This window comes from Marmota flaviventris, chromosome 11 (genome assembly GCF_047511675.1).
Source record: "Marmota flaviventris isolate mMarFla1 chromosome 11, mMarFla1.hap1, whole genome shotgun sequence".
Classification (NCBI taxonomy): Eukaryota; Metazoa; Chordata; class Mammalia; order Rodentia; family Sciuridae; genus Marmota; species Marmota flaviventris.
In genome coordinates this window covers 78,013,684-78,036,551 of record NC_092508.1, presented here as the reverse complement: position 1 = coordinate 78,036,551, position 22,868 = coordinate 78,013,684, and the positions used below count along the sequence as shown (strand labels likewise).

Here is a 22,868-nt window from a genome sequence, read left to right as displayed (position 1 = left end):
TAAAAGGGGGGGGGGGGTGCGTGGCTGGGTTTGTGGATATGGCTCAGTGTTTAAGCCACTGGGTTTAATTCCAGTACCTCCCCCCCCCAAAAAAAAAAGCTTTAGTATGTTCTTTTCACAACATATACGTGTTACAAATGTATATTATATTTATATAAATAAAATTAAGTTTATAAGTTTGTGATATTTCTAAATTATTCAAAAAATTTTTTTGAATTTTTGCCAAACTTGGAGGTTATGTATCTTCCAAACTAGGTGATATCTCAGGAATACAGATAAGATCTGAGTTTTTTTCCCTAGCGCTGAGGGTCAAGCCCAGAACCTGGTGCATGCTAGGCAAGTGCCATACCACTGAGCTACACTCCAGGCTGAGCTGGGGCTTTTAAATTTATAAATAGTTAATAATTAACTGGAACAATGTTGGAGGGGCTGGAATCTACTGACATTTTTTAAATTACAAAGGTGGCACTATTTAGTTAAGATACAGTTAGGATTCCTAATGACTATTAAACAAAAAAGAAGCAGATCATAAATGTGTATCCAGAAGAACAGAATATATATTTCTAGATTATTATTTTGTCTTTTTTCAAAAGTCTCTTAATCTTATGGAAAAGACTAAGAAAGAAGAACTATAAACCACAACTAAAAAGTAGAACAATATGAGAAGAGAAAAGGTAAACTTGAAAAAGAACAGGACTTCTAACAGAAGATCAACTGGAACATCCCAAAATATTACTAATGAAATGAATAAGGAAAAGAGGAGGCTTTAAATACAAGAAGCATTTCTGTACCAGAAGTTGTAAGGAAATCAGATAATATGCAGCAAAGAGATAGAAATATGAAAAACTAGAAAAAATTGTTGAGAAACCACAGATAGAATAAAGATCAACAGATGTGTTTTGAAACAAGAAAAAAATGTGACACAGACAACAATTTAAAAGACAAAAAATGACTAAGAATTTTTCAGAACTGAAACGAATAAGGAAGCAAGCCAAGTCCTGACCAAGAAAAACAGATCTATAAGACACATTGACACAAAACTGTAGAAAAATCAAAGATGAGGAAAAATATTAAAAGAAACCAGAGAGCAAAAGATTAAATACGTATTTTTAAAAGCTGTGATTAGACTGTCAGTAGCTTTCTTATCACCAAAAGGGCTAGGAGATAATATAATATCTTCAGGATGGGAAGGGAAAGGACTTTTCAAGCTAAAATTCTATAATCAAATAGAATATATTCAAGACTGAGGGCAAAAATGTCATATAATTTTGCAACCCTAAAATCTCATTGAAAGAAACATTACCAGAATGTATTTCAGGATAAAGAAAAAGAAATAAGAAAAAAAAGAAGAAGAAGAAGAAGCATCAAAAAAGTAAATGAGCATAGAGAGGTGGCACATACCTGTAAACCCAGACTCTCAGGAGGCTGGGGTAGGAGGATTGCAAGTTTGAAGCCAGCCTGGGCAATTTAGTGAGATCATATCTCAAAATAAAAAGTAAAAAGCCTGGGGGTGTATCCTCATTATCTCTCTCCCTCCTTCTCTCCCCACCCCACAATGCACACATGCAAATGAATTTGTAAACACATTGGTAAATCTAAATCTAAACAAGGATTGATCATGCTGGCATTATTACTCCCAATGGCCAATGTGAATAGGAATTAAAAACAAAGAGGAGTGAAAATCATAGACAACTGTTGCGGGCCAGCCATGGGCTGTGTGTGTGTGTGAACTATAAGCATTTGAGTATATGAGAGGCCTGGCCTGATGTTGCATGCTCTTTGGGCCATGCAACACATGTGGGCACTTTCCTCTGGATCTGCCTTTGATCCCACACAGCACCTGAGATGGGTGTGACTTGCCAAGATGTCAGTCTACTGACCACAAGACATCATGAAGCTAGACTCAATCCCCTGAAGCCTGACCCTTTGCCTTATTTGGAAAGAACATTCCATGGAACCTCTCTTTGTGTCCCCCTTTATAAAAATGAAGAATCTATCTTTCCAATGGACCCCCTAAGGTTGAGAGCTGCCACTGGACCCCAAGAAAAAGGCACTTTCTGTCTTTGTGTAATTATTTCATGCCAACTCAATTTTACCTGCAGTGACCCTCACTGATTTAGTTGCATGTTGCAGCAGACAACATTAACATGAAAGGTAGGAGAGGAGAAATTGTAGTTAAAGTGTTCTAAGTTTCTTAAAGGAAGTGAATGGAGGAAATTTTTGTCTTTGACTTATCTTAACAGTACATTTTGCAACAGTTTTATTGAAGTATAAATAATAATAATAGAACAGCACATAGTTAAACTGTCCAATATGATAGGTTTGGCATATGTGAAACCATCACCATATGATTATATCCAGCACCCCCAAATGTGTTTTGAGAACCTTTGGAATTCCTGCATCCCAATTTTCCTCCCTTCCACAATCACTGGTTTGCTTTCTGTCTCTATTTTGTATTCTAGTTTGTAATCTCTCTCGAATTTTACATAGATTTATATAGTATATATACTTTTTAAAACCTGACTTATCTTTTTTTAATTTTTTTATTAGTTTTATGTTTTTAAATATATGACAGCGGAATGCATCACAATTCTTATTACACATATAGAACAAATTTTCATATCTCTCTATATAAATTATGTTCACACCAATTCATGTCTTCATACATGTACTTTGGATATTGATGTCCATCACATTCCTCCATCATTGCTAACCCCCTGCCCCCTCCCTTCCCCTCCCACTGCTCTGCCCTGTCTAGAGTTTGTCAATTCCTCCCATGCTCTCTCTCCCTACCCAACTATGAGTCAGTCACCCTATATCAGAGAAAACATTCGCCATTAGTTTTTTTGGGATTGGCTAACTTTACTTAGAATTATCTTCTCCGACACCTTTCATTTACCTGCAAATGCCATGATTTTATTCTCTTTTATTGCTGAGTAATATTCCTTTGTGTGTATATGCCACATTTTTAAAATCCATTCATCTACTGAAGGGCATTTAGATTAGTTCCACAGTTTAGCTATTGTGAATTGTGCTGCTATAAACATTGATGTGGTTGTGCTCTGTAGTATGCTGTTTTTAAGTCCTTTGGGTATAGACCGAGGAGAGGGATAGCTGAGTCAAATGGTGGTTCCATTCCAAGTTTTCAAAGGAATCTCCATACTGCTTTCCATATTGGCTGCATCAATTTGCAGTCCCACCAGTGTGTCTTTTCTCCCACATCCCCGCTAGTACTTATTGTTATTTGTCTTCATAATATCTGCCATTCTGACTGGAGTGAGTATTTTCTTATTCCATATAACTATTTTAAGATTCAGTTATACTTCATGTATCAATGGGTCACAAAACTTTTGAATGATGAGTAATATTTCATTGTTTGAAATATGACACAATTATTTATTACTTTATTTATTGATGAAGAGTATATATATATATATATATATATATATATATATATATATATATATATATATATATATTGGTGCTGGGGATTGAACCCAGGGCCTTGTGCATGCGAGACAAGCACTCTATCAACTGAACTATATCCCTAACCCCAAGAGTTGATTTATTTTTGATCATTCTAAGTAAAGCTCCTATGAACAGCAAGTCTTTATATGGACATATGTTTTCATATTTCTTGGGTAAATATCAAGTGAAATAGCTAGATCATATGGTAGGGTGTATGCTGCTGCTGCTGCTTTTTTTGTGGGGGATCAAACTCAGGGACAGTCTACCACTGAGCTACATATACAGCCCTTTTTAATTTTTATTTTGAGGCAGGGTCTCTTAAGGGGATAGCTTTGAACTTGTGATCCTCCTGTATCAGCTTCCAGAATAGCTAGGATTACAGGTGGAAGCCATTGTGCCAGACTAAAATGTTTACATTTTACCCAACTATTTTTCCAAAGTGATTATATCATTTTACAATCCCACCAGAGGTGAATAAGAGTTCTAGTTAACCTTATTCTCTCCAATACTTGTTATTTCTTTTTAAAAATATTTTAGTTGTATATAGACTGAATTCCTTTATTTGTTTTTATGTGGTGCTAGAATCGAACCCAGTGCCTCATACTTGCAAGGCAAGTGCTCTACCACTGAGCCACAACTCTAGCTTCTTGTTATGTTCTTTTTAATTGTTTGTAGTGGGGTGTCACTGTGATTTTATTTTGCATATCCCTAATGAGGAATGATGTTGAATATTTTCTCATGTGATTATTAACCATGTGTATATTTCCTTGAGCATCTGTTCAAATATTTTGTCCATTATTTTGAGTTTTGAGAATTCTTCATGTAATCTGGGCACAAGTCCCATATATATATATATATATAATTTTTTTGCAGTTATTTTCTCCTGCTTTGCACTTTCTTTTGTTTTGTTAATTGTGTCCTTAAGAAAATAAATGTTTTAAATTTGATGAAGTCTAATTTATTAATTTTTTTTTCTTGCAGACATGTCTAAGAAATCTTTGCTTAATCCAAGGTAACAAAGATTTCCTCTTATATTGTCTTCTAAAGTTTTATAGTTTTAGATTTTACACTTAGGTGTATAATCCATTTTGAGTTGCTTTGTAATAGTATGGGTGTGTATCAAAGTTCAGTTTTTGCATGTGGATATCGAGTTGTTCCATAATAATTTGCTGAAAAGACTATCTTTTTTTTCATTCAATTGCCACTACTCCTTTATTTAAAACCCATTGTCCATACATCTATGACCATATTTCTGGATTCTTCATTTTATTTTGTTGACCTACCTGCCTATCTTGATGCCAAAATCATACTCTCTTGATTACTATAGCTGTGTAATGTCTTGGAATCAGGTAGCATTAGTCCTTACCCGTTGTTCTTTTTCAAGTTGTTTTCTGTTTTTTAGGTCCTTGTATTTTCACATGAATTTTAGAATTGGCCTGCCAACTTCTATTTAAAAAGTCTTATGGGATTTAGTTTTGGAATACATGAAATCTGTAGTTGAATTTGGGGAAATTGTCATCTTAAAAATAATAAATCTCCTAATCTTTGGATACAACATATTGTGGTTTTCAGGGTTTGTATCTTGTACATCTTTTGTCAGATTTATTCCCAAGTGTTATATATATATATATATATATATATATATATATATATATATATACACACACACATATGTATGTGTGTGTATTTGAAGTATAATTAATAATAATAGGATAGTACATATATATTTAAACTGTCCAATATGATTTTGGCATATGTGAAACTATCACCATAATCAAGTTAATGATCATATCCAACACCCCCAAAAGTGCTCTGAGAATCTTTGGAATTCCTGCATCCCAATTTTCCTCCCTTCCACAATCACTGATTTGCTTTCAAATTTTACATGAGTTTTTTTACATAAAAATTTTTATGTGTGTATTTATATACATATATATATATATTTTCTTTTCTTTTTTTTTTTTGTGGGGCTGGGGATGTACCAGAGATTGAACTCAGAGGCACTCAACCACTGAGCCATATCTCAGCCCTATTTTGTATTTTATTTAGAGACAGGATCTCCCTGAGTTGCTTAGCATCTCATCCTTGCTGAGACAGGCTTTGAACTTATGATTCTCCTGTCTCAGCCTCTCAAGCCACTGGAATTACAGGTATGTACCACTGTGCCCAGCAGTATTTTATGTTTTTGATGCTATTATGAATATTATGTCTATTTAAATATTTTGAAGGTTTATTCCTACTATGTAGTAATACATTTATTTGAGGCTTGTGTATTTTATATCTAGAAACCTTGTTAAACTAAAATATTACTTTTGGCTGCTATTTTAAAGATTCTATTCCATAAAATTTTCTATGTGGAAAATCATGTCATCTGTGTATAAAGACAGATTACTATTTCTGTTTGAAACTGAATACCTTTAATTTTGTTTTCTCGTCTTATTACACAGGCTAGAATTTCTAGGACAATAGTAAATAAATATTGAATAAAAATTATAAGAGCAGATATTTTTTCTTCATGCCTGATATTAGCAAGAAATCATTTAGCCTTTTTTATTAATTGATATAGGGTTCTCCAGAGAAATGGAACCAACAATGTGTGTGTTTGTGTGTGTGTGTTTGTGTGTATTGTATACATATTATATTTCCCCTATCTCTCTACACACATACACACATACACATATATAGATAGTCCATGTATATACTGTGCAAGAAGGAATTATATCTCTGATCTATATTGAGAGATGCTGAGATTATTTTAAGAAATTGACTTGCATGATTATGGAGACTGGCAAATCCAAAATCTGCTAGTGAGTCAGCACACTGAAGACCCAGGAATGAGCCCATGTTGCAGTTCAAGTTGGAAAGCTGTCTGCTAGGAGAATTCCTTTTTGCATGGGGAGTTTAGACTTATACAATGTTGTCTCTTTACCTTACATCCCACCCTGAATACAGACTTGGATCATAGCACTCTGGCAGCTATTTTGTAAGTACCTAGGAAGGACCAAGACATCACACAGATACTAGTCATAGTTTTATGGAGTTTCTGAACAAATATTAGCAGCCACCTTTCTTCAGGTTTCTTGAAATATAAGAAAAATATCAAGAAACTATTAAAGTCATTATTAATTGGATGACAAAAGCATTCCTAATTGGTTCAAGAGGAGAGTGGGGAATTGGAGAGTTGAGATATGTTTTTGTCAGTTCATTGTTTGAAGAAGGCTATCTGAAGCAAAAATTGAAAAAATCGGGTTTAAACATTGTTTAAAATTGAGAGCAGTATCTCTTGATTAGTGCTCAATAACTACTTTTCAAATGAAAGTAGATGAATAGGTGAATCATGAAACTTTTGCAGATATATATTGGTCAGTAACAATCCTGCTACAATTTTGGATACTACTATTTCACAGTTTTGATCCGAGACTATCAGTGGTTGTGTTTATCACATCAATTACCTCATTTCTACATAACTACACAAACCAGGAGAATTTTAGGGTTTTATTACTCCCTTTTTAGGATAATAAGTAAACCTAGCTACAAAGCTGTTCCTTACACTTAAAACTTGAGGAAATACCCATAAAACAGTTTCAATCCCTCAAATGCTAATCTTGTAGGAGTATTTGTTACAAAAGATGAAAGAGTATCTTTGAAAGCAATCACAATCGTTTTGGGGTATCCCTGACCAAGCCATCCCTGGCATAGCTTCCAAATTCTTGATGCTTAGAATGTTCTAACATTTCAGTTGAGTAGATTTTTGTTTTTTTCTTGGTGGTGCTGGGAATCGAACCTAGGGCTTTGTCTCCTCTAGGCAAGAACTCTATCAACTATCACATCTCCAACTCTGAATAGACAGTTTCAAAAGACAATTTCTTTTTTCCATATTTTACAACATTGGCCATAATAAATCATATATATTAGTGGTCAGAAAATGGCATATGTAGTTTAAAATGATTGCCTGACTTTAATTTTGTGGGGATGACAAGTGCTACTGTCTAAGTAATAGAAATGTCTTCTCCTTTCTTTGTCATTGTGCTCACACCAAAACAAAAATTTTCCTGATATGTTGATTAATTCCCTCAGGAATTTCACAATCCTATGGAATGTTTATTTCTACTCTTAATAATAGTTATAAATAACAATCAAATATTAGAGAAGGCAAAACTTGAAATGGCCAAAAAGTACTTTTGGTTCATGAGTTTGCACACTTTGTGCTTGGCTTCTCTCAAAGTGTGAGATTATAAGAGAAATTAGATGTGATAAGACTGAAGGGGAGAAAAAGGTCTTGGTTACTGGCAGAAATATGACCAGAGGGAGCCATAAATGTAATAAAAAGGCTTTCTTGACTACAGAAAAGAATTTCAGACTTTATGCCCAGACAGGCAATTCTCTGGGTGGACTTATTTTCTGAGTCATTCAGACCCAATTATTACAGTAAAATTAATACATTCTTGGGTTAAAAATGTCTCACCTGATCTAGCTAGCTGCTTTCTTTCTTACTCATTTTCATTAGTTTGGTGTATCTGTATCTGTTTACTCTTAGATCAGTGGCAGCTGTCACTAACTTTGATAGAGTCTCACTTTAGAAATACAGATTGCATTTATTCAGAATTTTATAGTCTCTCCCCTTTTAAAACAGTCTAGAAGTGGTTTATTTATTAGGATACATATGCAATATATTTGTGGGTATCTGCTCTCTACATTTTTGGTGAAAGCCTCCTGTTACTTCAACAAGTCATTGAGCATCTACTATGCTCAATCTATCTTGGAGTTTATAAAGCCAAATGAAATGTGGTCCTTGGTGACTGAATTGTGGTAATTACCTCATCTAGATGCACTTCCTCCTAATCATGAGAATAACAATGATAAATGCACATCAGAATTACTAGAGTGACCCTGTTAAAAATATACTTGCTCCTGCTTAGGGAGATTCTGGTATATATGCAGGGACCAAGGTGTGTGTAGTTTTAACAAAAAGCTCCCCTAAGTGAGTCTAATAAACAAGGTTAACGAAACACCACCTTACCCTATGAAAGAACGAAATGCAGGAATTCTGCCACAAGTAAATCAGGTGGAGGCCCTTGAAATCTACTACACGGGTACCTGGTAAGGTTGTTTCTGTTTCCAAGGGTTCACAATGGGTAGTAATCGTCTGAAACACACCCTAGAGGACAGGCTTGGGCTCAGACTTTTCTGAAAATACCTGGCACAAGCCTGCTTTGGAGGAATAAGAGTTACCTCCCAAGATACTGTCATTCTATTAATCTCATAGAAAATATGGTTATTTGTATAAATTTTTTTCTTTACTAGACTGGGAGGCATTGCAGACTATGGGCAACACTCCCCCCCCCCCCCCATGGAAAAGAGTAACTCATACATAAGAGCATAATAGGTGTTTGACAGGTGAGTTTTATTATTATTTTTTTGAGGTACTAGGGGTACTCTACTACTGAGCTACATTCCCAGCCACTTTTATATATTCATTTTATTTTTTAGACAGGGTATCTTTAAGTTGTAGAGACTGGCGATTTTTCTGTCTCAGCCTACTGAGTCGCTGGGATTACAGGAGTGCGCCACAGCACCCAGCTATGAGTGCTAGTTTTTTTTTTTTTTCAGTAGAATTGAGTCTTTCTTACTCAATTCCTAGGATCTAACTACATATATCATAAATGATATATTTCTGTTTAAAACATTTCAGTCACATTAAAGAACATATAACGGCATATATGAAGAAAAAAAGAACACAAAGGCACCCATGGTCCCACTCCCAGCTTATTAAATAACGTAGGCAATACTTTAGAAGTCCCTTCTTCAACTATATGCTTTCCAATAGTAAAGATCTTCTGAATTTAAATCAGAATGCCTGCATTCACCCACTGACTGGATTCATTCATCCACTTGTCAAACGTGCCTAAGGGTCAGATACGAGGTGCCGGAGGTATTAATTTCTACTGTTGGGGTGTGGGAGATCAAGAGTGACATAAACCATCTCCAGAGGCGTCTAGCTTGCTTTTGCTTGGAACAGTCCCAACCCGGCGCGGCCCTTCAGAGCGGGCGTGGTTTCTGCGTCCGGACAGTTAGGGCAGAAACTACTCGTCCCGGCAGTCTGCGGGGCCGGTGGGCGGAGCTGGGCCGGGGGCGGGGGCCGGCGAGAGGGGGCATTGTGTCGGCGAGAGCGGAGCCGCATTTGTCTGCCTGAGGTGTTCGTTGAACGTGCTTTGGGGTGGCCGGCTGGGGTCTGGAAGTGTCAGCTGCGGCCGCGGCCCCGGCGGGAGATCGAGTAGGAGGGAGCACGCGCCGGCTGACCGCGATCGCTGGCAGGGGGCGGTGTGCTAGCGGAGCAACATGCACATAGGCGCCCGGCGCCCTGACGACCCCTCCTGTGGAAAAGAGGCCGGGGCCGCGCTGGGGCGGCGGAGAGCATGAGGGAGGCCGGGGGGCGGCTGGGCTTGGAGCGCTGCTAGGAGAGGCGTGCGCTGCACAGTCTCCGGGGCGCGGCGGAGGGCGGGGAGCAAGGCAGGTCCGCCAGCGGGCGAGAGTCGACCGCCGGGAGCTGTTGTGATTTCCGACACGGGAGCGAGGGGCCCGGAGCAACCCCTGACTCCAGCGCGCAGCCGACATGGGCAACGCAGGGAGCATGGATTCTCAGCAGACCGATTTCAGAGCGCACAACGTGCCTTTGAAGCTGCCGATGCCCGAGCCAGGTGAACTGGAGGAGCGATTTGCCATCGTGCTGGTGAGTGCGCGTCGGCTGCGGGGCGCGGGGACCCGGGCCCCCGGCCAGGCGGCGCAGCTGACCTCCGCCCCCTCCCCTTCGCTCCGCGCGGGGAGCAAGCCTCCTGTCCCAAGGGGGAGGCTTTCACCTTCTCCATTGTGGTTTCCCCGCCTTGCTTCTTGCCTCCCTCCCCCTCGAGTACCTCACGTTCAGACCTCTTGTGGTGCCGGGATGGGGATAGGGGCTCGGAGCGGGCTGCCGGGCCAGCCCCGAACCCATTGTCTGGCGGGAGAGGCACCTCGCAACGCGTGTGTCGGGGTGGTACTGCGAGTGTGGGGAGGGAAGGTGGCGCGGGCCCGGGAGGAGGGGGCGATGAGCCGCTAAGGCTTTTTGTTTTAAAAACAAAAACCCCGTAAACCTTGAGCCCCATGCAAACTACACTTCGGGCGCCCAACCCTGGGCCTGTGGGGTCCCTGGCAGATGGGCGCAGGTGGCTGGCCGCAGGCGCTGAGTCGGGCGGTTAGCGAAGGCGAACTTGGAGGGCGGACGTTGTGGTTTGGCAGAGCTGTAGCTCCCCCGAAAGGGAAAGAGGAGGAGACCTGCAGCAGTGGGATGCCCAGGTCCCTAAGCGGGGGGGGGGCATCTGAAGCCCAGGCGGGGGAGAATCTCAGTGTGTTCTCTTTAGTCTTAAATCACATAAAAAATGTGCAATTTTGCAGCGGCATTTTGAGAGCTGTTATGACTACACGGGCGACCCCCGCCCCTCTTCTCCCAGCTTCTTATATCCAAGACTCTGAAAATTCCCTTCTTTCTTCTTTTCTACTGGGACTAAGTTTCTGGGCCCTTCCCAGTCAGAGACTATCCTACTGTGAGTTCTAGCGGGAGTGGTGACTTTTCCCTTGCTCAGCCAGGGTCTGAGATGTAGTTGGTCCCCAGACCAACAGTTTTAGTGTTCAGCCTCTTTTTAAGGGATGTTGGGAAGGAAACGAGCAAGACGGGGACGCATTCCTATTCCTCACACTTGTACACTTCCCTTTTCCTAACTGGTTATCCCCAAACCTGACAACATTAGGCAGCAAGAGGAACTTGTAATTCGGGCAGTCAACGTCTGTGACTACCTGCAGGTTTTGAGGCATGTAGCCTAACAGTTTTGGGGAGTGACTGGAGTCCCAGATCAAAAACCAGTTTTCAGATGTTTTGAACGGTGGCTGGGACATTTAAATTCCATTTCTTCCGGACTTGAAAAGGTTCTTGTTTGGCATGGGGATGGCAGGTTAGCTTTGTGCTTGCTGGGATAGCAGAGGCTATGAGCTTTTTCAGGCCACCTGGAAACTGGTGTTTCAGTGGAGGAGCTAGATGATGTTGCCTGTCTTACTTTGCAACGCCTGTGATCTCCCACAGCTGCTTCCACGTTGTGCAAGATGGGACACTCTGAAACGAAACAGCCTAGGCTTAATTACTTCTCAAGGCAGCCTGGGTACATACTTGACCTGTCTTTCCAGAGACAAACATTTTTCTTCAAACCGTTCCTACTAGACGTGATTTTAACTCCTTGCTTTTCCTCTCCATACTGTGGTGCTGTGTATGAGTACGTGGAGCCGAGGAGCCAGGGACACAGGGAAACCAGTGCAGCAGCCATAATAACAATAATGCAATTAAGTTCTGCTCAACTGGAATAGCGTTTTTTTGCATGAGTTTTCAGTTACCCTGTTGATTAATAACACATGGTATGAATTAATCTTTAGAAAAATAATGTCCCTTCATTAACATGGTGGATTTGTTTTCCTGTTAAGTCTAGCAGTCACAAAGTTAATATGTAGACTTTTATGATTGTACGTCACAAGCTCCATGGGGCCATTGTTGATTATTATGGTTGCTTTTATTCTGCTGTGTCTCTCACAGTTACTGGATGCAGTTCTTTTTAAAGTTGTTTACAATATTTTGAGCCTCTCAAACAAAAAACAAAATCCAAAAATACCAGGCTGAACTTTTTTGAACACAAACAAAACTTTCTCAGCTTGGGGACCCTGTTAGGGACACATTTGTACTCTTCCAACTGAGTTCCACTTCCTCTTGGGAAAATCTATGAGCAGAATCAAAGAAAACACTCCCAAATTATCTAGTGCCATGTGTAGATGATATTTCTTGTCTTTTTTTTTCTCTGAATTTGTATATACTGTGTTCTTAACTTTGCTTTTCTCTTTTGAATTGCTTGACAAATCAGTTGAAAGCATTTGAGTCTGGAGATCAAGATTGAAGGAGAAGTTTTAAATGGCAGATTGTAAAGCATATAATATGTGGAGGAATTCTCTATCCTTAGACAACAGGAGTTATGTTGGTGTTAATAACATCAGTTTTATTTCTTATACAGATCATGTATGGGTTGTGGGAGGGAAACTAGAGGTAATACTGTATAGAAAAGTGTATAAGCATCTCTTTGTTAGTTTGATTTACTTCAGTATTAACGAGCCCTTTTGGGTTAGGGAAATAGTTCTTCCCAACCTGTAGCTCTATAGTATTTAAACCCTTGGGGAAAAGTAAATAAAACTTAAAATGACAGTGTTTTTTTTTTTTTTTTTTTTTTAAGTTAAATTATCTTGACAGTGGTTCATCTTATTTCTTTGCAGGAACTCTCTAAGAGTCCAAACTTACTCAATGACTATAACCCCTCCCATCATCAGTTTGCATAGGTTGAATTGTACATATCCAAAAAATTAGTGCATATGAATGGAAAGAAGAGATGACAAGGCAAAAGACTGAATTAAGATCAGTAGAGGGGTAAACTTGGGCTGGGGATGTGGCTTAAGCCGTAGCGAGGTCGCCTGGCATGCGCGGGGCGCTGGGTTCCATCCTCAGTACCACATAAAAATCAAAATTTTGTGTCCACTGAAAACTAAAAAATAAATATTAAAAAAAAATTCTCTTTAAAAAAAAACTTTTTGTGAATAATTACTAGTAAAAAGTGGATCTACATCTTAGAAGTTTAATCCTCCTAAAGAGGATTATTCAGCATTATTATAATAGTTGAAAAACTTATATTTAAGATAAAATATCACTCAATGTATGTATTTAACCATTTGCATCTTTGTACCTACCTTTCAGGTACACCTGTAAAGCGATATACCTTTGCATGCATATATACACTACTGCCATACATGTTCAGTGTTTGTTACACTTTTCAATGGAAATGTTTCAAATTATGAGTTCAGTTATTTACTTTCATCTTTGTTCTTTTAGGGGATATATTTTGTAGGTAACTTTGGACTGTATTTTTTTTTTTTTGAGTATCACACATTTATGATTAAATATCCATGTGGGTCTCCATTATATTTCTTAAACATTGTCTAATTGTTGGGCTCTCACACACACAAATCCATCCTTCTCTATTTTCAAAGTTGATGTTGTTAAGGTGATTCTTAGTGCATGTCACGAAAAACTGACGATCTTTATCCAGGAATACCTTTTTTTTTTTTTTTACATTAGACACTCCATCATGATACTGTTCACTGATTTTTGACTTGCAGTCAGTTTACAACATAAAATATAAGTCCTCCAATTCCTTTGTCAAAGAACTGTCCTAAGGATTGTTTCTTTGAACATCAGAGAAAGGGATCATTTTAAGTCCTATGTTTTAGTTGCTGTATATCTTTATAATATCAGATATGAAAAGATTAGAAAGTAATGTTTTAGGGCAATGCTATGTTTGATATTGAGAACTGCTTTGATATCTGATTAATTTGATTTAATTTCCTTTTCAGTTTATCTTGAGATTGAACACTCACTTTGCATTAGGAAGGAATAGGAATACTTTCTGAATGCCTATGATATTACCCTGTGCTCACCTGTTTTTGTATAATCCACAGAAACTCCAACCATCAGCAATATTATAGATGCCTAAAGACAATTGCCTAAATTGCCCCAAGTCATATAGTTATTAAATAACCAATATGGAATTTTAACCCAGATTTGGATCTCTTTCTCTTTCTCCAGGCTTTCTCATTACATTATGCTTTCTTAAACCTATATTTGCAAATAAATAAATAAAAGGGCCTGGGACTAGCAGTAAAAAAGTTTTAAAATCTGGTAAATGCAAGTTTCAGAATATATAACACTGGCAGAAATTTCTCAGAAGTGACCAAAAGTAAGGTGCACTAATGTTTCTCTTTAGATGTTGGCCCTTTTGGCCATCTGTGCTATACTCTTCTATTTTCAGGCGTGAAAATGGATGTGTTTCAAAGTTTTTCTTTTCAAGGCAGGTTTGAAACACCTTGGCTAGAAAGCTTAGGTTTTGCAAACCAGAGGGAAGAGAAAACCTGTCATTGGAATGTGTACCCTTCAAATGTAGTTACCTATGAAAGGGACAAGGAAGGTCAAGTTGTAACACCCAAGTTTGTTTCCCGTTGCAAAGTGTCCTTCTCTTTCTACTACTTCCAAGGAGAGTATTTGCCCTGAGATCTGTTGAGCAGATGGATCTGTGGGAATGTAGTGAGGCCATCACATGCTGTTGATTTGTTTTCTCACATCCTTTCCCCTGTTGTGAGGGAAAGAGAGTGTGGAAGGGGGCAGAGTGTTGTCATTTTGAACTATTACAGTTTCACCCTGGGCAGTTAACTCCTTGAGCTGTGAATAGATGCTTGCAGTTATTACACATATCATCAGCAGCAGCATGCATTTTTCCTTCTAATAAACCAATAAAAACTGAAAATATATTTGGGTATCTAAGCAGTTGATTGATCAAAGGGTATTCTCTGATGCAGATATATGGCTCCAATGAAAGATGGCAGCAAGGTAAGCTGATGAAATTTGGGGGGAAAAGGTATGCATGCTCTTAAATTCTCATGGGATAAGAATTACTTTTACCTGTGAGTTCTCATTTAGCAAAGAGCATTGGTCTGGGAAGCAGGAGACCTAGTTTCTAGAATCATCTGTACCAGTTTTAGCAAGCTGAACTCTTTCCCTGGTTTTTGGCTTTCTTTACTTGTGAATAGGAATTAAATTTAGCACAACTGTTAGGATAGTTGTGAGCTGACAGAAATCATAGCACTTGGAAGTGTAGAATTTGTAGAACACAATAACACTTGTGATCCTTTAGCTGACTTGGCGTTCTGTTGCCCTTTTATGTGGACGTGTGCAGCTATGTTCCGCATGATCTAGAGAGTAGAATCCCTAAGGTCAGTGACCAAAAACCACATTGGCATAAGGAGAAATAGTTAACATTTAGAGTTGTCAAAAAAATGAATAGTAAGTCCTCTGTTTGAGTTGTTTTGAGCTGTGTAAAAAATGCTGGTGACAAGAAGGCACTTCCCACCCCAAGATACAGCAAGTGCATTATCAGCTTGAAAGCTGCTCCCCACCAGAGGTAAGGCAGCAGCTGTAGGTGTGGACATGGAACTGTAGCACCTGAGAGTGGGGAAGCTTTTTGTGTAGGTCTCTCTTGGGCACAAAGAAAAAATAAGTGAGTGTAGGCTCATGTTTGTTTTAGGAATTCATTTGTTTTTACAAGAACTGTTGCCTGAAGGACTTGATCTTAAGGAACTGTGCTCTTGTGTTCATACTCAGGACTTGGGGGATAAGGACAAGGTGAGGTGGCTCCCTGGGTCTCATATTTAAGATGTCATAGATGTCAAAAAGGTTGTGAACACAAGAAGCACTGATTAGTTGACCGTCTCTCCTTTGCAGGAGGGTACTGGTATGTGGAATGCTTTCAGAAACAAGAACTTAGGAGGAAAGGTGAATTACAGGCTATACAGCTACTTGACAGAGGCCCTGTTATAGAGTGGCTTTTTATGGAAACATTCCCTTCCTAATGACAGGAGGTACGTTCCTATAGAGAGAATTTATGCACCATCTTAGCTTTTACCTACTTGAACACTGGGGACAGAGATAACTCATCCCTGGTCTTCCCTTTGAAATTCTGTCCATGCTGTGGGGAGATCATCTTTTCCCTCCCCAGTCACCCTGTTCTCTTCTCCAGAACCCTGACTTTTAAGATAAAGCCAAGGACTATGCAGTTCCAACTGATATGTTTTGGAAGTAATGTCCATGAAAGAACTGGTAGCTGGAGAACTGCCTCACGGACTGTGAATCACAGATGTGGAGTGGAACAGCTGGGAATTCTTAAATTTGGAAATAGCTAGTCCCTACTTGGTGGTATAATGGTATTTGATGCAGAGCAATACATTATTTTCACACCCTTAAAAAAATAAAAACATGGCCATTAAATAATGCTGACAGGTGGGCACCTTATCATGAGTTGTACAGTTTCTGGGACCAATTTTTTTTTAGTGTCTGTGATCCTCCAATATTTTCAGTGTTCTTATGTAGCCTGTAATTGGCTTAGTGACCCCTACTTCACCTGTAGAAATAGTTTACTCTTAGTCCACTCTTTTCTTTGCTGAAGAAGTCTGTTGCATTCTTGAGCCCCTGTCATCCATTGTTAAGAAGCTGAAAACCTCAAGGAGCTTAGACCTTAGATCTTCAAAAGTCATCTTGACTGACTTCTCTCTGGTGGATGGAACCTATGGCCTGGTTTATCTTAAACTTGTTGGCTTTGAGAAAGACATCATTGTTCACATATTTGGTCATGTGACTGGTTCTAGGACACTAAAATGTGACTGATGGTGCCTGAAAATAATCTCACTGGTCTCAAGTCTTGATTCAGGATTTGCTCAGGAACCTGACTTCCTTTCCTTGTTCTTTTTTTTTTTTTTTTTTTTTTTATGGAAGTTTGGTAGAACACCTTATTTAAGGTAGGATAAAGAAGAGATTGGTAAGGTAAAGCAGTATTTTCTCAACTTGGCTGTGCATGGATATCACCTGGGGAGCCTCTTAAAGTAGTGATGCCTGGATCTTACTTGCAGAAATTCTGATGAATTAGGGGTGTGACCTAGGTATTGGGTTTAAGAAGCTTTCTATGAGATTTGAATGTACAGTCCCAGTTGAGATCCACTGTGCTAGAGGAGTGTTTTCCCTAAGCATACAAATTAAAACCATGAAAAAGATGATGAGTGTTAAGGGTAAGGTGGTGTTTAAGAAATGAGATTACAGTGCACACCTGTAATCTAAGGAGCTTGGGAGGCTGAGGCAGGAGGATTGCAACTTCAAAGCCAGACTCAGCAGCTATCTCAAAATAAAAAAAATAAAAATGTAATAAGGATGTGGCTCAGTGGTTCAGTGCTGCTCTGTTCAGTACCAAAAAAAGAGATTGAGGTAGGGGGATTACAAGTTGGAAGTCGGCTTCTTACAGAGATCCTGTCTCAAAAAAAAAAAAAAAAAAAGCTGGGAACTTTGCTCAGTGTTAAAGACCTCTGGGTTCAACCTTCAATACTGAAAAGAAAAAAAGACAAAAATTAGGTACAATTAAGAATAGGAGAGTTAAAGAAAACTGAAGATACTTGATTCAAACAGAAGAAGCAAGATGAGAAAAATAGAAGAAAAAATGAAAAGCCTGTTGAATAGTAGACAGATTGAACTATTTAAGAAATGACCATCAAATTACTGAAAAGAGAAATTTCATTGGAAGTTTTATGTATTATGATATAAGATTGAGCAGTTACCCTGAGGTGTACTATTGGGGTAGAACTAGCAAAAAATCTATTGGATTTTTTGTTTGGGCCTCTATTCTCAAGCTTAATTGTTTGTTGGTTCAATGTAGGCCTTTTGCTTTGATCTCTGGTTTTACCACTTACAAAGACTTGATGAGCTTGGCTTCCTGGAGTGAAATTCAAATACACTTGTGAAATGTAAACAACATTCATTTATTAAGAATCCTATAATCAAGGCAAATTGGCATGCTTATATAAGCAATTAGCTTTGAGAATAGAAAGATAAATAGGATGCTAGGTCAAGAATGAGCTGATTCTTCTCAATGCAATACTCTAGTTATTCCTTTATTATAACATAAGCAAATAGACATTCCTTTTATTCATAATCTTTAACTTTTGTTGTTTGAGAGCAGTACATGCTTTTTTGCAACTGAGAGGATAGAAGCAGTTATTGTCTGTTTTCATCTAAATAAATATCTCCAACAAAATGCATGTGAAGTGATTTATGACTAGATAAAAATTTTTAGTAATTGAGATTAGGGCTAAAGAAAATATGGATTTGGATGGGAATACTAAAGGATCATAATGGGGGTTTGTTCTGGTGGCGAAGGTAAAGAAGATGACTGTTTTACAATGTCAGAATGATTGGAAAGAATCTCGTCTACCTTCATTGAATGTTCTTTTTTGATATAAAAGGAAGTATTATGGTAACCAATAGCAGAAGAAATTGAATACAGCATGATCATCATGGACAACGCTCATGATTGGCATGTCATGCCTAGTGAATCCAACAGCCAAATGTCCTTGTGGGTTCTGGGGAACCAAAGTGCAAAGGCAATAAATTGGTGAATAGATTTGTAGTTTTAGTTCTGGTTCTTTCATTCCGCCATATGGTCAGCTTTGTGGTACTTCTGAGAAAATTTTCTCTTTTTGGTCACAGTGAGGTATATTAATTAACTGGGGTTTATTATTCCCAGGGACTTTCTGCCTGGTGAACCTGGAAAGCCTGTTTGGTCCTAAGGTCTTGGGACTGGGATGCCATAAACTTGAATTGGTGACTCCCTGGGCCTTCTGTTGCTGTCTCCTCAGTGCATCCAGATGTGTACTTGGAGAGACCATTTAGAACCTGTGGCCTCCTGGGTTTGTGGAATTTTTCAGCATGCCAGTGTTCAGCCTCTCTCACTTTCCTGTGCTGCATAGTAGAACATTTTGAGTCTCAGAGGGGCATTTTGGAAAGTATTTGTTTGACTCAGAAGTCTCCAGATCATCTGTGAATTTAACAGGTCCCCGTCCTCATTTAATGAAGTAATTCTTTAACATTATACACACACACACACACACACACATATAAATTTTTATTTATTTATTTTTAATCTCACCAATAATTACTAGAAGTGACAAGGTTGGCTCTGTGATTGTTTTTTATTGGTAATGGAGAAATTTAAAAATTCTTTTTGTTTATTTCTTTAGAATGATGTTGCCTAATCCTCTGCTTTAACTGATAGCAGAAGAAATCGTCTTCAGACTGGGCACTTTTTTGTGACCAGCCTTCAGATCAGGAATCAGAACCTCATCTTTCCAGCCATTCCTCAGATTTAGTTAGACTGGTCTCCTTGCCTCCCTAGGCACAGTTGCTTACCTGAAGTTCTTTTCTTAGTGGTAGCACTTAAGTGGAGGAGAGTAGGCCACAGGATTGTGTCTTGTGGTCTGATTCTAAATGCCTCAAACCATGAGGTTTCCACCACTTCCTTTGAGTTATTTCCTCAGTTCAAGTGGGCCTAATGGCTTAGGAAGTATTGCTGCTTTTAGTTATATCATCATTGATAACCTTAGTGGTATTTTCATGTGCGTGAATCGTATCCCTGTTTTTCATGATACTAAAAAGAGGATGTTTTGGTTTATGTTTCTATAATAAAGCGTGAATGGAGAGGGATTTTTCATACTGAAAATGATCATTTGCAGTTTTGGTCATTCATCCTCGGAATTACACATTCATAGATACAAGTTTTGTGTTTTCCCTTTCAAGCCAATGTCCTGCCCCTTTGCTTTCATTGTCTTTCTTGATGACTCTTGAAGTATTAAAAGGCATATGATTATGAATTTCATTGTGTGCGGTTTTCCCATCCGAGTCATCTGATCTGATTCGAGGGTTCTTGGACCATGTTTGTTGTCATGATTTACCTTCGTTATACTCCTCTGTAACTTCTGTGTCCTTCCCAGATTTCTCATCTAAGCAGCCACGTTGGGCCATCTGCTCTTCTGTTTCTTTACAGGACCCTACTTGGATATTCCTTTATCCCTGTCCCCAGGACAGGCCTGCATGTTCCTTTCTTTACATCTTTTCTCACAGTGATTTTCCTGGATAGAAAGACTTCTCTGCTTACTGAAACTATATCTAGCTTTAAAGACTCTTGTGAAATACAACCTTTTCTAAGTGTCCTTACAGGTCCACATCAGCTGGAGGAAGCTGGGAAAACCAACTTGCCCTACTTTGATCTCTTTATAGTGTGGATTAGCTTTCTTACTCATGAAGTAGTTGATTAAATATCATCCATGTGAGGTGTGACTGTAAAATAAGAAGATGCTTTTGTGTGTAGCTTTATGGTTGCTCTTCATGTTCTCAGCCATCATTTATTTACATCTTTGTTTTATCTGCCACTTCACATTGTGGACTTGTGGAAGCCAAGGGTCATCTTCTAGACCCTGGCAGCTGCTTCTCCAGCACAGTGCTTGACCAAGGGAAGATATCAGGAGGTAATTACTGTTGTTTAGAGAATACTGCCCACTGAAAGGCCTGGGAATTTAAGGAGCTGCTTGAAAACCTATTTAACTGACCACATTGGGTTGGTGCATAACTTGCCTTTGTGCCTAAATGACACTTTTGTCACAGATTCTTACTTATCTTGGTTTTGCCCATATGACTTGATTGTAGTTGGTGCCCCAAAATACTAAATGTTCAGAGATAACAAATTGGCATCATGCTCCACTTGACTCCTTATGGAAGACTTAATGATTTAGGAGAAATGGAGGCCAATTGAAGTGGCCAAAGACAATCAGTGGTTTGCTGGACGAGGTGGCACATGCCTGTAATCTCAGCAATTCGAGAGGCTGAGGCAGGACTATCACAAGTTCAAGGCCAGCCTCAGCAACTTTGCAAAGGCCTAAGTGACTTAATGAGATCTTGTCTCAATAAAACAAAACAAAACAAAAAATAGGGCTGGGGATGGAATTCAGTGGGTAAGCATCCCAGAACCAAAGAAAGATAGATAGAAAGAAAACCAGTAGTTTGTCACTGTTATTTAGCCAGGTAGGTTTGTCATAATGTCCTGTTATCAAGTGAGTAGATAACATAGTAACAAGGGCTTTCTTAAAGAAACATGTCTATCATGATGTTTTCTTTTTTAATTTGGAGTAAAACAAGTTTGAGAAGAATTCCTTGTTTTGGCATTTTAGTGTTTTGCTGTTTGCAAAGTGCTTTCAAATTTTCATTTGTAAGTCTAAATTTTTTTTGAGAAATGAGATATGTAGGGCATGAGAGTTTGTGGCTTGAAGTTCTGTAAGAAGGCAGTGAAAATTTTGATCCAGTTTGTTCTAAAACTCAAGAGAGCATTCTGCTGTCAAATAAGGTAATGCATAGGAGCTTTCTCACCAGGTGGGTACTTCATAAGCACCATCTCTGGTGCTCCCGGCAACCTTTGAAGGACGGTAGTATCTTCCTTTCACTAATGAGACGGTGGGACTCTGAGTGATGAAGTGGCCACTACCAAACAATGGAGTCAGGATTTAAACCCAGCCTTGCTGATGAAAGAAACTGCTTTTGCACCACACCGTGTATGCTTTCTGAGTTAACTGTGAGATGTCTCTGAATGTTGCTTTTTTATTCTTTGTGGACTAGATGCATTAATTCCATACAAAAGCTACTATGTCTGTATTCCATAGAGTGCAGCTTGTTTTATATGCTGCAAAAATCTGACTTTAATCTCAAGGGTCTGAGAATGTAGCTGGGAAAGCAAATAACAAAACACCCAGAGATTTTTATAATCAATATAGTTGCAGATATTCAAAGCTCTAAGGGTTCAGGAGGAAAGTGTCACTCTACTTTGAGTGTTCAAAACAGGTTTCTGTGGAACAGGAAGTAGGGACTCAGCTTCTAAGAGTCCAACTCAGTCCCAGCCACTGCTGAGCTTTTTCTTCTGCTTTGTGTGGATTTGCTTATTTGCTATTGCTCAAGAAAGAGTGATACTTTAATCAGTCCAAAGGTATTTATTGAACACTTACTGTGGGCCAGGCAGGTTTGTAGCCACTGGCTAGATGCAGTTCTGAACCATGGCAAATGCATGGTCTGCCTTCAGTTAATTTGCAGCTTAACCAGCAGGGCCAGTGCGGAAAGACAGACATGAAAGGGGTCCAGAGATACACAGGGGACTGTTGAGATGCTGAAAAGTGCTAGGAGGACAATAAAATAGAAGATCATGAAGTGTTTTCATCTCCAGTGAGATGGGAGGGATGAGAAGAACACATGTGTGAAAAGCAGGTCAGAGCCTCCAGGCAGCAGAAGGAGCCCAAGTGTGATGTTTCTTTCCCTGTTGGCTCTGAAGGGGCTTCCACGAACCCTGAAGCAAATAAAGTAAACAGCATGTAGATGATGCAGCCCATTTGACTTCAGACCTTGTAAGCCTTTGGGAAAGTCTGAAAGTAGAGACCAGGATTCTGTTCCTTTGCTCCAACAGAGACATTTCTTGTGAATGGCTTTGTGAGGTCACAGTTCTGCCTCTTCCTAAATTTACATGATTTTAAAACAAATGATCATTTCAGGTGTGTCACTGTTCTAGACCCATGGGGCATCTGTTTTGGCAATGGGGTATTTACTGATAATTGTGGGTGGTGCCCTATATGAAGGCCAGTATTGAGACTGGCCCATTTCATCTGCTTGAAGCCATGCATGGACCCGGGGCAGGCAAAGTAGAAATAAATTACTTTATTGTTTTAGCTCCGGCTAATTTATTGTTCAGATTCTTTTCATGTTTTTTTTTTTTTTAATCTTTCCTTTAAAAAGATTAAACAGGTGTTTGATTCTAAAATTAAAATAAGTTATATATTGTTAAGATTACCTCTAAAATCCTTTAAGTTGCACTTACAAGTACAGA

At 38.9% G+C, this 22,868-nt stretch overlaps 1 protein-coding gene across 4 annotated transcripts in view; it reads left to right on the top strand.

Annotated features, from left to right (window-relative positions):
* Positions 1-9,670: 9,670 nt before the first annotated feature.
* The window catches only part of Fmnl2 (formin like 2), a 280,140-nt gene continuing 266,942 nt past the window's right edge, over positions 9,671-22,868 (top strand). For all 4 annotated transcript variants that reach the window (XM_027938006.2, XM_027938008.2, XM_071619173.1 and 1 more), the window contains exon 1: positions 9,671-10,198. In XM_027938006.2, the coding sequence (XP_027793807.1) occupies positions 10,082-10,198 (117 nt within the window). In that variant the 5' untranslated portion in view covers positions 9,671-10,081. The remainder of the gene's footprint in view (positions 10,199-22,868) is intronic.